Here is a 16,767-nt window from a genome sequence, read left to right on the forward strand (position 1 = left end):
GGGCTGAAGAGAGCTCAGGGGACAGGGTGGCCAGAGAGCGTGAAAGACCTGCCAGACTATTGCATTAGTTTGGGGCTCAAGATTGGAACTCCAAAGCACTGGAAATGGCTGGAGTTCTTTTCTTTCCCTGGCATAAAGGAACTGCAGGAAGCTGACTCTGTGACAGGAATTGCAGGGTGTTTTTTCGATAGCACATAATTGGACTTTGATCAGAGAGAGATGCCTTGTTGATTATTTCTTTGGTATTAGCCCGACAAAGGGATTTTATGCCTAACTTTTTTTATGAAAAAAGAATTGTTCTAGACAAGAGACTCATCTTTTTCTGTATGCAGCTAAACCTAGGTGAAGCTGATCATCAAGGCCTTTACACACATGCTTAAATTGACTATCATGAGCAATCCCATTGATTTCAGCACTCCTGACTACAAGCTAAGCATTCATGCCAGTATTTGCAAGTTCAGGTCCTTAATGATCTTCTTCACCTAGATGTGGCTACATTTGAAAAAAGGTGAATCGTCTCATCTTGGACATTGCTTTCTTCTCTGGGATTGGGACCTGAAAGCAGGTGATAATGCACAAGATAAACAGTGTAACTGTGTTTATTATTTTAAATAACATGAGCAATAACAAGATATAGAGGTTTTTTTTAAATGGGATATACAGTTTAAGACACCAGTCCTACAAACACTCAACATGTATATAACTTTACTGACGTGAGTAGGTATTCCTAGGATTAACTGTCTCAAAGACTGGCACCTAACTTTGTATGTTGAGGGTGTTTCTAGAGAGATAATGCCATGTATTTGAGCAAATCACATTGTTTGACTATCTCTCAAAGCCCATTCTTCTTCTTTAAAAAATAGTAGACATAGAAAATCCCAGACCCAAAATGAAAAGAAGCAGACACAGTTAGCAATAAAGACAGAAGCAACATTAAATTCTCATAAATCCTCAGTTGGGTCCCAGGAGGAGAATGTATATTGTATTTTATCTGAGAAAGCTAATAAAGGAATAGTTTTTTTTTTTAATTTCTGGCAGCTTGAGCATTTATTTATTCAGTGTGACTTATAAAATAACAAGTGCCCATCCTATGCTCCAGGCTTCTCTCAAAAATGTTCACATAAGATCATACAATAAACTGCTCTGCGCATTCCTATTGTTGTAACTAACCATTGCTCCCTGACAAAAATCAGGGCACTAATAAAGCCCCTCAGACTGTGTTTCCCACAAATACACAAATAAAGACAAGCTTTGCATTGTGTCCAGAGGGTTAACACAATCAAGCCCTGGGTGAAGTAAATTCCACTCAAAGGTCCTTTGTGAATGATGCTCTTGCAGTCATTCCCTTTTGTTTACATCGAAGTCCATTTCTAAATGTGTTTGAGGTACATCACTCCCCTGTAGCAATTGTTGTGAAATCTTACATCCACCTGTAAATGAATTCACAGTCTTAATCATGGTGTTTTACTGTGTTGTTTTTTTTTTTTAGGGTGGCAAAGTCACTGAAAGTTCCTGTGTATGAAACACCAACAGGCTGGAGGTTTTTCTCAAATCTGATGGATTCTGGACGATGCTCACTTTGTGGAGAAGAAAGCTTTGGCACCGGTAAGAAATCCAGCAACAATGTTTTCTGTAGAGCCTTTACTCCACTTATTCTCTTGTGGGATATTGGGCACAAACCTTTTCATTCAGTGGTAGGAAGACTCAGCAAATTACTTCCCTGGCATGATTGACAAGTGGACTCTCAAAAGTTCAAATTTGGTTAGGTGACTTTTAAGATCTGAGTGCCACATAACCTGTGTTATGAAATATAAGAGTTTCAGTAGCAAAAACAGTAGGCCAAACTTGTTCTGAGGGAATGGGTAAGCTGCCTGCCATGCCATCCTAGAACAGCACAGGACCCAGAAAAATTTCTCCTGGTCCTACTGCAAAAACAATTTTTTCTTCACTGCCTGCGCCAGCAATTTGATGGATTTTGTGCATGTGTATATGGTCGTCATGTGTATTAATTATGAGTATCTGTGTATTAAACTGAACCTATTGCTGGTGTCTCTGTTTAGGACATCGTCTGGTTTTCCAATAGTTCTAGCGACAGAAAGAACTCTGTAATAAAACTACTTTAATGTCATCCAGTCAGTAGCCATATTTGCCCAAAGAAATTGTCCCTCTTCTGCCTCATTAATGAAGCCAGTCAGTGGCATACAGAATGCAAAGCAAATATGAATAGCCCATCAGAAACATAGGATTGCTAGCTCCAGCGCATTCTGCAAACATGTGAAACATCTATCTATGCAATCTGTAAGTTTTGTATTTAAAGGTATAGAGTGGGGGCGGTATGGAAATAACTGAATAAACTCCCCTGTGTGTTTTGTCTCCTTCTTATTCCTAAATGTGTCGAGTGCATCTCACTGCAGTTCTTCTTAAAAAAAAAAAAATCTTGACTCTGGATTGGTTTTAGCATAGAAGTACCTCTGAATAGTTGGACTGTATTTTTTTTGTAATTATTTTGTATTTTGGTAAGAATTCTAGGAAGTTCTTTGATGCTTGGAATGATATCTCTGTTATAGATTTTCATAGAAAAGCAAACACCAGGCATTCATGTGGCTATTTTTCAAAGGGCAGTCTACATAGTCCTTGGACCTTAGAGGACTCAGAAAAGAGGGGGCATTTTAAAGGAGACTGGGAAATTTATTTCCTTTCAGAATATGCTCTCATTTGTCTCTGCCCAGGTTCTCTGGATGTTGAGGCTTCAGCTGGGTGGCCAGACCCTGAGATTTTTAAACCATCTGGCTATCTAATGTTGTACCATTCATCTAGTGCTCCTCCCCCTGTTTCTAAATGTCATAGGTTCTTTCTTCCATTCAAGGTCAGTCACATTTCTGCAGCCTTCCCAGGGGACCTTTGTGCCCCCCTGGCCAATGATCCAGCAAAACAACCTCAGAAGCACCTGAATTGATAGGAAAGCCCCATGCATAAGTGGTGGAAGGTTGGCTTGCTTGTGGTTGGAATTTTCAAAGGAGCCTAAGAAAGTCAGGCACTCAACTGCCATTGACTTTCAGTGGATTTGGGCACCCAACTGCCTTAGTCCTCTTTGAAAATACCAGCCTATGTGACCAACAGGCGTAGAGTTTTCCCTACCACATACAAGTCGATCTGTGGAGTTAGTATAATAGTGGTTCCACACAAGTCTGAGCCCTTACTGACTTCCAATAACTTATACACTTACTTAAGTTGAAAGATATTTGAACAAATTATAGTGATAACCCCCCCCCCCCTTCAGCCGTTAGGATAGGTTTTGGAACAAATTGATAAACTAAACAGTAATAAGTCACCAAAACCAGATGGGAGGAAGGAACTCAAATGTGAAATTGCAGAGCTAACTATAGTTTTTAACCATCATTTAAACCTGCTTCTGTACCAAATGACTAGAGGATAGCTAATGTTACGCCAATTTTTTAAAAAGGCTTCAGAGGTGAGTGCTGCAATTATAGGCTGGTAAGTCTGATTCGGTACCAGGCAAACTGGTTGAAACTATAGTAAAGAACAAAATTGTCAGATACATAGGTCAACATAATTTGTTGAGGAAGAATGAGTATGGTTTTTGTAAAGGGAAATCATGCCTCACTAATCTTCTAGAATTCTTTGAGGGGGTCAATAAGCATGTGGACAAGGGGGATCCAGTGGATATAGTGTACTTAGATTTTCAGAAAGCCTTTGACAAGGTCCCTGACCAAAGGCTCTGAAGCAAAGTAAACTGTCATGGGATAAGAGGGAAGGTTCTCTCATGGATTATTAACTGGTTAAAAGATAGGAAACAAAGGGTAGGAATAAATGATCAGTTTTCAGAATGGAGAGAGGTAAATAGTGGTTTCCCCCAGGGGTCGGTACTGGGACCAGTCCTATTCAACATATTCATAAAATGATCTGGGAAAAGAGGTAAACAGGTGACAAAATTTGCAGATGATGCAAAACTACTCAAGATAGTTAAGTCCCAGGCAGATTGCAAAGAGCTACAAAAGGATCTCTCAAAACTGGGTGACTAGGCAACAAAATGGCAGATGAAATTCATTGTTGATAAATGCAAAGTAATGCACATTGGGAAAAATAATCCCAATTATACATATAAAATGATGGGGTCTAAATTAGCTGTTACCACAGGTGCCAACTCCATGGGTGCTCCGTGGGTGCTCCAGGAAAAATTAGCGAGTGCTCCACACCCACCAGCAGCCAAGTTCCCTACCTCCCCCACCTCCTCCCCCCCCCGAGCACACCACGTCTCTGCTCCTCCCCTCCCCCTCATCGCTGCGTAACAGCTGTTTGGCAGCACTTAAGTCTTGCCAGGAGAGAGGAGGAGGAGCAGGGACACTGCACACTCAGGGAAGGAGGTGGAGAAGAGGTGAGGCAGGGGCGGCAATTTGTGGGAAGTAGGTGGAATGGGGGCAGAGTGAGGGCAGTGCAGGGACGGGGCCAGGGGTGGGGAGGGGTTGAGCACCCACCAGGCAGAGGGGAAGTCAGAGCCTATGGCTGTTACCACTCAAGAAAGAGATCTTGGAGTCATTGCAGATAGTTCTCTGAAAACATCCACTCAATGTGCAGCAGCAGTCAAAAAGGTGAACTGAATGTTGGGAATAATTAAGTAAGTGATAGATAATAAGACAGAAAATATCATATTGCTTCTATATAAATCTATGGTACACCCACGTCTTGAATACTGCATGCAGATGTGGTCGGCCCATCTCAAAAAAGATATATTGGAATTGGAAAAGGTTGAGAAGAGGGCAACAAAAATGATTAGGGATATGAAACAGCTTCCGTATGAGGAAAGATTGATAAGACTGGGACTTTTCAGCTTGGAAAAGATATTACTAAGGGAGGAAATGATAGAGATCTATAAAATCGTGACTGGTATAGAGAAAGTAAATAAGGAAGTGTTATTTATTCCTTCTCATAACACAAGAACTAGGGGTCACCAAGTTAAATTAGTAGGCAGCAGGTTTAAAACAAACAAACGGAAGTATTATTTCACACAACACACAGTCAACCTGTGGAACTCCTTGCCAGAGGATGTTGTGAAGGCCAAGAGTATAGCAAAAAACAACTAGATAAGTTCATGGAGGATAGGTCCATCCATAGGCTATTTGGGCATAATAGCATCTGAAGAAGTAAGGGTTTTTACGCATGAAAGCTTATGCCCAAATAAATCTGTTAGTCTTTAAGATGCCACCGGACTCCTTGTTTTTTTGTGGATACCAACTATCACAGCTGCCTCCTGATACTTGACACCATAGGCTATTAGTCAGGATGGACAGGTGTCCATAGCCTCTGTTTGCCAGAAGCTGGGAATGGGCGACAGGGGATGAGTCACTTGATGATTACCTGTTCTGTTTTCTCTGGGGCACCTGATGTTGGCCACTGTTGGAAGACTGGATACTGGGCTAGAGGGACTTTTGATCTGACCCAGTATGGCTGTTCTTATGTTCAACCTCCCTCCCACATGGCAATGAACCATGCCAGTGTGGTTCCTGACTCATTCATGAGTGGTAAGTACTGCAGCCAGCAGAAACTGTTACTTTCAATTGCACACAGAAAGGGGAAGGATTTTGGTCACTTGCCAATTTAAAGGAACAGTGCCAGGAAAAATACATGATTATGCTGTAAAAAAATAAAAGCCAACAACAGTATTTCCATACTACATAGCATGTAAATATGCATAACTTATCCTTGGAGACTGGGTTTTGCTAAGGATAGTGCTGGCCAGTGAGTGTCCTGAGCACAGGTGGTCTGTAACCCTGCAGGTCATTAGGAAGTTCTGAGGGATACAGAAGCAACATAATGTGGAATGTCAGCCCTTTCAAAGGACCCAAGTGCATGTATTCCAAGGGCTATGCCAGGGATGGGCAAACTATGTCCCGTGGGCCAGATTTGGGCTACTGGCTATTTTAATCTGGCCCCTGAGCTCCCGCTGGGGAGCAGGGTCTGGGGCTTGCCCACCTCCGGTGCTCCATCCCGGGAGCAGGGTTGGGGGCCGCTCCACACGGCTCCCGGAAGCCGTGGCATGGCCCCACTCAAACTCCTATGCTCTCCAGTGGCCCTTTCCAGTGCTCCAATGGGAGCTGCGGAGCGGTGCCTGTGGCCGGGGCAGTGTGCAGAGACGCCTGGCCATGCCTCCACGTAGGATCCTCAGAAAGGACATGCCTCTGCTTCTGGGAGCTGCTTGAGGTAAGCGCCACCCAGAGCCTGAATCCCTGAGCCTCCCCCTGCGCTCCTAACCCCCTGCTCCAGCTCCGATCCCTCTCCTGCCCTCCAAACCTCTCAATCCCAGCCCAGAGCACCCTCCTACACCCCAAACCTCTCATTCCCAGCTCCAGCCCAGAGCCCACACCCCCCCGGAGACTGCACCCCTTCCCACACCTCAACCCCTTGCCCCAGCCCTGATCCCCCCTCCCACCCTCTGAACCCCTCAGTCCCAGGCCAAAGCAGCCTCCTACACCCCAAACTCCTCATACCCAGCCCCACCCTAGAGCCTGCATCCCCAGCTGGAGCCCATACCCCACCCACCTGTCCCAGTCCAAAGCCCCCTCTCACACCCTGAACTCCTTATTTCTGGCCCCACCTTAGAGCTCTTATTCCTTGTTTCCGGCCCCACCTCAGAGCCCTTATCCCCAACCAGAGCCCTCACCCCCTCCCGCACCCCAATCCCAATTTTGTGAGCATTCATGGCCTGCCTTACTATTTTTATTCCCAGATCTGGCCCTAGGGCCAAAAAGTTTGCCCCACCCCTGGGCTATGCTGACTCTGATTGGAATATAGAGGGCATCATGTCTCTGGATTGGGCCCTCTAAGTTCCCTTTTACCCAGACTCATGGGTGCTAGGGATGATCCTGCCCCACTGTGCGACTGTGTCTCACTGAGGGAAAAGAAGCTCCTTTGATGGTCACACACCATCAAAGACACAAAGCTTGTCTTCTCTTCTGAACCTCTGTCTTCCTTCCTTCCTTGTCTTTGGCCTCCTTTCCTGGACTTGCTTCATTATGTAGAGCAGGGGCTGGCATACTTTTTGGCCCGAGGGCCACTTTGGGTTTCTGAAATTGTATGGAGGGCCGGTTAGGGGAGGCTGTGCTTCTTGCCCCCTGGTGCCCCCCAGCCCCAGGACTCCTGCCCCATCCAACCCACTCTGTTCCCTAACATCCCCCCCCAGACTCCTGCCCCATCCACTCCTCCCTGTCCCCTGACTGCCCCCGGACCCCTCACCCCTGACTGCCCCCCGCTGCCTCATCCAACCCCTCCTCTGATTCCTAACTGCCCCCTGGGACAACTGCCCCCTGGGACCACCCTTTCTCCCTGACCACTCCCAGAACCCTTGCTCCTGACTGCCATCCCACTGCCCCATCCAACCCCCCTCTCCTTCCTGACTGCCCCCCCGGGATCCCTGCCCCCATTCAACCCCTTGTTCCCCGCCTTCTGACTGCCCCGACCCCTATCCACACCTTCTCCCCCTGACCACCACCCTGAACTCCCCTGTCCTCTATCCAACTCCTCTCTCTCCCTTCCAGCTCCCTGCCCTCTTACCGCACTGCTGAGAGCACCGGTGACTGGCAGCACTACAGCCGCGCCGCCCAGCTGGAGCCAGCCATGCCACTGTGCAGCACAGAGACTGGGTCAGGCCGAGGCTCTGCAGCTGTGCTGCCTGGCAAGAGCTCACAGCCCCACTGCCCAGAGCATTGCGCCGGCGGTGGGGTGAGCTGAAGCTGCGAGGGAGGGGAGACAGCAGAGGAGGTGCTGGAGGCAAGCCTCCTGGGCCAGGAGCTCAGGGGCTGCGGACCGTAGTTTACCCACCTCTGATGTAGAGCCTCAATGTGGTCAGAGGCTGTACTGCAGCCTTTCCCCAGGTCTGTCTCTGATTTCTCAAACCCCTACTGGCTCCCCTTTACCTCACACCAGTATGTGTGCCCCCAGCTCTTTCCATATCCTTCCCTAATCCCAACTCTCTCTCTTCCCGGTACTAATCCTGTAAACCCTTGATAAATCCTCTCTGTTTCTCACATGTAGTTGCAGGTGTCATCTGTGTTAAGAGTGCACAAACTGCCTTGAGCAGTCTGTGGATGGATGCTGCCTGAGTTCCATCCTGGCTACTAACTGTGCAGCAGTCCCTGAGCACTGCCAAAAATGTACTCCAGTCCTGAGCCACCACCTCATGGTGCTCAAGCCATTGGGAGCTCAGGCAACCTGAGTGCAGTAAAATACTAGCTTTGAAAGGTTTCCACTTGAACTGCTAGATTGCACCCAAATGGCGCTTTGCATCAACCAAGTTATGAAATGTTACATCTGCATCTCTCTGCTTCAGTTTCTCCATCTGCCAACTGATTTTAATAAGTCTCCTGTCAGTTCAGATAGATAAAACTTGTTTGTAGGACACTTTGAAATCTTCAAATGAACAGTGCTTTATAAATACAAAGTGTTTTATTAATAAGTATGTGTATTATTACTGTGAGCCTTTTCTCTTTTATGCAGTGTCCTAGGCTGCATTGCCCTTCACCTATTTCTGCTTGCACTGGGAATTTGAGTCTGTGTTAAGACTTTCTCCTTAATGATCTCACTGTAGAGATAGGAAACTTGGCAGTTCTTTAATTTTCAGAATTTCATATTTAAAGAAATTTACCATCCAGTTGGCCAACACAATGACCTTGCTACTCTGTAAAAGCAAGAGGGATTTTACAGGCCTGCATCTAAATTATCACATTTATTGTCATACTAACCTGACAGCACTTAAAAGAGAATGGTTCTATGTCCCGGTAATACAAACCAGCTGTAGTTCCCAAATAATGCAATCCCCTGGTGTTATAACAAAAAGAGATTTCGCAGTGGCCAGTAAATAAAAGCAAATTTTCTGCTATAAAAGGACAAAAGATTTTGAAAACATCCCATAGAGCTGTGTTTCCCAGACTTGTTTTCTGGCAGCTAATCTTGGAATTGAACCAATGCATTAAAAACTTCTTCCATTTTTGTAGTAGTGTGGGGAGTTTGTCAGATGAAGTTAGTAATTTGCTGGTATTATGAGTAATACCCAAGACACAGTTCAAAGAAAGGCGTCAGCAGCAACAGTTCTTATCTAAATTTCATCAGCAAACTATTAATCAGAATTAGGAAATCTATGTACTTGATTTATCTTGCTTATATCCACCTTGGCAAATGCTGCATCTCATTTTCACACGTTTTCATACGTCAGCTCTAAACTTCCATACGTCAGCAACACCAGAGGCTTTCTGCCACAAGCTTAACAGAAAGAAAAGCTAAGAGAGGTGGAGTAGATGTTCTATTGCTATAAAAAAGACCTAGTGTGTATGCAGATCTCAGTGTAAAACCACGGTAATTTCATTAGCTTAAATGGTGTAACAGAGATAAGAATGTGTCCCCAAAAATCTGAGTTTCCTTAAAATGTCAGCACGCTGCAGACCACTAGAGGAGGTAGAATTTGTAAGATACAAGGGAAGTGCAAACAAAATAATTTCCCATTAAGGCTAAACATTTTTTTTCAGTTTAATTTTGGTTTTAAAAATTGCATTTGGAGAAATAATGCCCCTGATAGCATTGACTAGCGTAATTTGGGACAAAACAAGAAGATATTTATTTTCATGCATATTATTATTGTTTATTAAAATATGCTTTGTACTCTTACTCAGTATTGAGGCCCTATTGTGGTAGGCAATGTACAAATGCATAGTAAGAGACACAGTCTCTGCCCCAGACAGCTTACAATACCAGGTCTATTAGAACAGGACAATTTTTGCACCCATTGACACACTTTGCAAGCTCATTCTGTATGTGGGATTATACTTCAGTACAAAACTGCGTGGTATTTGGACTATTTAAATTGAGTAGTAGTTATTGCTTTAATTAAGCATGTCAAAGGTTAGTTAAGTATAAGAGAATAGACAGACAAAAATGTGTTATCTCTGCTATTAAGCTGCCCTTCCTGCCTTTAAGCCAATCTCTTCATTGAAGCACAGGCCAGAATTCACTAGTGTTTCAGGGTTTTTCAAGGAAAGAATTATACAAAATTAAACCTAGAGGCATAGTACATTGAACTCAGCAAGATGGAAGCAGCAGTACTGGTGTTACAGTCCTTGAAATATATGCTGTTGTTGTGTATCTTTAATTTGATTAGGTTATAAAAGTAGTACAGATCTCATATTCCTCCTTACCCATATGTTGATATATGGCTACTGGACAACTGATTAGCATGATGTAGAATGTGTGAACTGAAGTGTAAGCCATGTGTGCTAGGTATGACACTCTGTCCTCTCAGTGGTGGGTGGGCCACCTAGCGATGGGGAGTGTGCTACTACCCTGGATAAGAGGGGTTGGTCTATTAGCTCAGGCAGTACAGGCTCATGTATTAAGATCTAGCAGTCCCAGCTTTGATTGGTGCCAACAATCCACCCAGGGACATTGGTGTTACAGAAGTAAAGATACCATTAGTCAAACTGAGGAGGGAAATGGCAACTGCATGTTTTTCAACTAGATCAATAGGAATAATTAAGAGGCAGAAGGCTAAGAAAATCAGAGGGTATAGTAAGTTAAGTACACATTCACCTAGCAGAAGTAATGGTTTTAAAGCTGCCAAAAGGAATAAGGGCAATGGATAAAACAAACATGCATGGGAATAATAAGCCAACCTGTGGCTGACAGAAATGCTGAGGAAGGGAAAGCAGTGTTAAAAGATGAGAGAGAATGACCAACAGGCTTTGAGAGATGCCAATGATCTAGTAGGGTTTGTTTTTATTACAAAAGAAAATGACTCCTGCTGTACGCACAGAATTATTGTTGTACTCAGAACAGGCTTGCATTTTTACTGGTAACCTTGGATTCTGGAGAATCTGCATTGCTTTCAGTTTTTCCATCCACACTTTTGCCACTTCTTTTCTTTCCTCCGTTCCCTTTTTCTGTAGTGGCACCATACTGTTTGTCCTCCTGAAGGACATGCAAAGGTCACAGAACATGCCAAAGCTGCTGCGTGGATCAGAAGAATGATACATGTACACGCTCACCCCTCTTCATGGAAATTTATGAGCTCTGGCCGTGCCAACATAAGGCTTGGAACATACAGAGGCCATTCCAAAAATTCCTCTGCCCATGTTTCACTGGACCATTTTGGTTCAATAAAACGCACATGAAGTATTCGGTAAATCAAAACGCAGTTAATCTTTGGTATCTAGTTCAGTTTTCATACAGATAGGATAATGTACAAGGCATTTTGCTGAATGAATAAGTACACATTTTATGATATGTGTCTAACAAATCAAGCTGTGTAGAAGGTTATGTAACTAAGGAATGTGTGATTTGTCACGTCAGATCAGATCATTGGTTCATTTAGTTGTATACCCTGCCTCTGTTTGTTGCTAATATCGTATAAGTGTTTGTACAGCCCCCCGCCCCAGTTGTAATATCTGAAAGCCTAATACTTGATGTTTCAGTGCCAGGGCCCACCAGTCCTGTCTAGCCCATAATAACATACATGGAGTGGAAGGTGACGCTCCTTTCCGATCTTTTGGTGAATAGCTTATTCCTAGGGCCCTACCAAATTCATGGCCATGAAAAATGCATGACGGACTTTGAAATCTGGCCTTCCCCAGTGAAATCTGATCTCATGGGGGAGAATTTTTCAGATCAGGAGTCGCGACCACAGGTGCCAACTTTCCAAAGTGCCAGGGAGAGCTGTCCCCTGGCTCTGCCCCAGACCTCGCTGCCACTCCACCCCTTCCTTCAAGGCCCTGCCCCTGCCCTGCCTCTTCCCACCCCTGCTCCGCCTCCGCCTCTTCCTGCCCCATTCCGCCCCCTCCCCGCAGCATGCTGTGCCCTCGCTCCTGCCTCTCCATCCCAAAGCCTCCTGCATGCTATGAAACAGCTGATTGTGGCAGGTGGGAGGCGCAGAGAGGGAAGGGGAGGTGCTGATCAGCAGAGCTGCCAGCAGATGTCAAACACTGAGGGGCAGGGGCGAGCTGATGGCAAGTCTGCCAGTGGTGCTCAGCACCCATCATACTTTCTCCATGATGCTCCAGCTCCAGAGCACCCACACAGTCGATGCCTATGGTTCTGACCCAAAGGGGAGTTTTGGGATGGTCACAAGGTTATTTTAGGGGATTCGTGGTATTGCCACCCTTACTTCAGTGCTGCCTTCAGAGCTGGGCAGCCAGAGAGCGGTAGCTGTCAGCTGCCTGGTCAAAAAAGACCTTGGTGGCTCCGGTCATCACTGCCAACCAGGCCATTAAAAGTCTGGTTGGAGGAGCTGTGGGGTCTCGGGGCTAAGGCAGGCTCCTTGCTGACTGCCTAGCTCTGTGTGGCTCCTGGAAGCAGCCGCCAGATCCTTGCAGCCCCTAGGCACGTGGGTGGCCAGGGAGGCTCTGAGCACTGTCCCTGCCCCGAGTGCCGGCTCCGCAGCTCCCATTGGCCGGGAACCGCGACCAATGGGAGCTGCAGGAGCATAGCCTGGGGCCATGAGGGCAGTATGCGGAGCCTCCCCGGTTGCTCAGGTGCCTAGAGGCTGCAGGGACCTTGTGGCTGCTTCCTGGGAGCCTTGGTAAGCGCCGTCAAGCACCCTCCCCCACACCCCAACCCCCTCACCCGGTCCTGAGCCTCCTCCTGCACCCCTGCCCCAGCCTGGAGTCCCCTCCTGCACGAAGCTCTCTCTCAGAGCCCCCGCACACCCCCGCTCCAGCCCTGAGCCCACTCCTGCACCTCAAACCCCTCGTCCCGGCCCCACCCCAGAGCCCACACCCCCAACTGGAGCCTGCACCCTCTTCCTGCACTCCAAAACCCTTGGCCCAAGCCTGGAGCCCCTCCTGCACCCCAAACCCCTCATCTCCAGCCCCACCCTCGAGCCTGCACCCCCAGCTGGAGTCCTCACTCCTCCCACATCCCAACCCCCTGTCCCAGCCCGGAGCCCTTTCCCACACCCTGAGCTGGTCATTTCTGGCCCTACCCGGAGCCTGTATTCCCAGCCCAGAGCCCATACTCTCCCACACCCCAACCCCCAGCCCAGCCCGGAGCCCTTTCCCACACCCCAAGCCCCTCATCCTTGGCTCCACCCCAGAGCCTGCATCCCCTGCCCAAGTCTGGTGAAAGTGAGTGAAGGCGAGGGAGAGCGAGTGACAGAGGGAGCAGGGATGGAACGAGCAGGGGAAGGACCTCAGAGAAGGGTTGGGGTAGGGGTGGGGCAGAAGAGTTCAGTTTTATACTATTAGAAAGTTGGCCACCCTACATGCCACCCTTACTTATGTGTGGCTTCCTTCAGAGCTGGGCAACCAGACAGTGGCGGCTGCTGAATGATGGGCCAGCTCTGAAGGCAGCAGCACAGAAGTAAGGGTGGCAATACCATACCATGTCATCCTTACTTCTGCGCTGCTGCTGGCGGCAGCTCTGCCTTCAGAGCTGGGCTCCCGGCCTGCAGCTGCCATTCTACAATCCTCCTCCCACCCTCACACACGGTTCCTTTTTTCTTCGGACCCCTACAATTACAACACTGTGAAATTTCGGATTTAAAGAGCTGAAATCATGAAATTGATGATTTTTAAGATCTTATGGCCATGAAATTGACCAAAATGGACCATGAATTTGGTAAGGCCCTACTTATTTGATGTGAAATGTGAAATTACAGGGCTACAAGTGCTCATAAAATTATTCTGCCATATTTATTCTTCTTATTCAATATTTGTATTATACAATCAGAAAGATAAGGCTGCAAGGGACTTTGAGAAGTCATCAAGTCCAACCCTCCTGCGCTGAGGCAGGCCCGCATACACCTACACAATATTATGGGAGCACCGAGGGATTCTAACCAAGGGATACAATTGTGTTGTAGTAGCAGCACCTCGAGGCCCCATCCAAGATTGGACCCCCATTGTGCGGAGTGCTCTAGTAAAAGACACTCCCAGCCCCAAAAGTTCACGTACTACATGGAGAACACAGTCAAAGGGGAGGAGAAAGTAAGTATTATTACCATTGTGCTGGACATGGTGCAAACACATTCCCTGCCTGAGCTTTTAAACTCAGTTCCGTTATCTGACTCTCTGGCCTCCTATGTCAGTGAGCTTCACATGCTTGACCATAATCTGTAAAAGAGTGTGTGTTTGTTTTTTGTATCTTCTAGAAACATGAACTTTTGCTTTTATTGGCTTTTTTCATGATTTCATTTATGCAACCTAGACATTACGTGAATGTAGTTATCTGTATTTAATTTCCATGTTTCTGTTTAACTTTGTTAACATTTAAGTGGCTACAGTTAGAATCTGAAATTCACACCTCACTGAGTTAAATGGGACAGGAGAGGTGTAAGTGGCCACCTCTTGTAATTGTTTTCATGTGCACAGTGCTATGTTGACAGGAGAACTTCTCCCACCAGCGTAGCTTCTGCCACTCAGAGAGGTACTTTTATTATTCTGATGGGAGAGCGTCTTCACCAGACACGCTCCTGCAGCGCAGCTGTATCGGTGCAGCAGTGCAGATGTATCGGTACAGCTGCCTCTCTGAAGCACTGTATGTATAGACATGGCCTTAGCAGCAGCAGCAGTGCATCAATTTATATTGTGACAACTATATACCTTCATAATGTAGAAAAAAGACAGAAATCTTATTAAATGGAAGCACAGGATTTTACAGGATATAGCAGAAAGCAACAAAATTGCAAACTGATCTTGATATTGCAGGATTTATGTTGTTTGTTTTTTTTCACGCAGGGAATTTTATCCTCTCTGTTTGGCTTTTGGGCTAGAGGCTTTTGCTGAATGTTTTTCAGTGACATGGACTGTCCCTCAAGCAGATTGTCCAATCAGCTGCCCTTATGGCCATCTAACCAGGGTAGGCAGGTAGACTATGCAGTGATTTCATAAAGGAGGCAGAACTTCTTGTGGACGGTGCCTGCTCTGAGCAAGCCTAGCCTCTGTGCCATTAAATGTCTCAGTTGATGCAGTGCTAGTGTAGACAGCAAGTGGTGACATAACAGTTGCTATGCTGCAGTTAGTCCCAGGGCCACCCAGAGGGGGGGCAGGTGGAGCAATTTGCCTCGGGCTCTGCAGGGGCCCCCACGAGAATGTTGGAGCCCCCCCCCCCCCACCTCTGCCTTCCCCCATCCCCGGCGCCGCAGTACACCATGTCCAGGAACAGCCCTGGCCAGAGCTAAAGCAGCGTGGCTCGGTCGGGGCCTGAGCTCCTCCCACTCGGAGCCATGTGGTAAGGGGGCGATGCGCGGGCCTGGCAGCAGGAGCTCAGGTCACATGGAGCTGCACCACTGCAGCACTGTCCAGGGCTGCACCTGGATGCAGCGCGCTGAGGCTCCGGGAGAGCGGGTAAGCGGCATGGTAAGGGAGGGAGTTGGATAAGGGGCAGGGAGTCCCGGGGACAGTTGGGGCAGAGGTTCTGGGGGGGGTTGGTCGGGATGGGGGGTTGGATTGTGGGTGTTCCGGGGGTCTGTCAGGACTCAGCGGGAGGGGTGTATGTGGATGGGGTCAGGACGGTCAGGGGACAGCGAGCGGGGAGGAGGGGGTGTGGGGTCCCAGGGGGGTGATCGGGGGGGTCTCGGGAGGGCGGTCAGGGGACAAGAAGCAGGATGGGTCAGGGATTCTGAGGGGGGCAGTCAGGGGGCAGGAAGTGGGTGGGGGTCAGATAGGGAGCAGGGCCAGGCTGTTCGAGGAGGCACAACCTTCCCTGCCCTAAATCTCATTCAGCAGTTTGAGGCTTGCAGACAGCTATTTAACACAAAGAGCCAATCTGTTATCTTTTCCCTTAGGGCTACCATCCGTTTCACTTCTCAAATGCCAAATTATAGTCTACATTTAATTTCAGTGCCATAGGGAGATTCATATCAGGGGAGGGTAGTTTCATTTAAAATTATCCACTTTAGATTAACAGTGATAGAGCCAAGAGAGCCATGGGGGAGGGATCACATGAGAAGAGCAATATCCTACACTACCTACCTCCTTCCCAACCCTACCAAGGGAGACCCCCCTCCCCTGCATTCCCCGAGGCTCCAGAGGGGTTAATTCAGTGATTCTCAAACTTTTGTACTGGTGACCCCTTTCACATAGCAAACCTCTGAGTGTGACACCCCCTCCCCTTATAAATTAAAAACACTTCTTTATATATTTATAAATGCTGGAGGAAAAGCAGGATTCGAGGTGGAGGCTGACAGCTCACGACCCCCAGCAATAACCTCATGACCCCTAAGGGGTCCCGACCACCAGTTTGAGGCCCCCTGGGTTAATTTAATTTTAGTACCCCATGTCTGTTCACATGCATGTGCTATTTTGAGCATTTCAGTTTTCACAACATAGGCTCATCCCAGATTCTGGAACAAGCTCAAACGCTCAGTTCGTGGAGTATGTACATAAGCTGTACTAAAGAAAAACCCACAGTAAGTGAGTGACTAAGTGGGTATTCATCCACGAAAGCTTATGCTCCAATATGTCTGTTAGTCTCTAAGATGCCACAGGACTCTTTGTTGCTTTCTACAGATCCAGACCAGCACGGCTGCACCTCTGAGGGTATGTCTACACTACGAGATTATTCCAATTTTACAGAAACCGTTTTTTTAAAACAGATTGTATAAAGTCGAATGAACGCAGCGACACTAAGCACATTAATTTGATGGTGCACGTCCATGTACCAAGGCTAGTGTCGATTTCCGGAGCATTGCACTGTGGGTAGCTATTCCATAGTTCCTGCAGTCTCCCCCGCCCATTGGAATTCTGGGTTGAGATCCCAGTGCCTGATGGG

General features: G+C 47.0%; 1 protein-coding gene across 1 annotated transcript in view; it reads left to right on the forward strand.

Annotated features, from left to right (window-relative positions):
- The window catches only part of PGM5 (phosphoglucomutase 5), a 129,826-nt gene that overhangs the window by 66,050 nt on the left and 47,009 nt on the right, over nucleotides 1–16,767 (forward strand). Inside the window, exon 7 of the mRNA XM_050944285.1 lies at nucleotides 1,490–1,605. Coding sequence (XP_050800242.1) covers nucleotides 1,490–1,605 — 116 coding nt within the window. The remainder of the gene's footprint in view (nucleotides 1–1,489; nucleotides 1,606–16,767) is intronic.

The sequence above is a fragment of the Gopherus flavomarginatus genome, chromosome 3 (genome assembly GCF_025201925.1).
Source record: "Gopherus flavomarginatus isolate rGopFla2 chromosome 3, rGopFla2.mat.asm, whole genome shotgun sequence".
NCBI lineage: Eukaryota > Metazoa > Chordata > Testudines > Testudinidae > Gopherus > Gopherus flavomarginatus.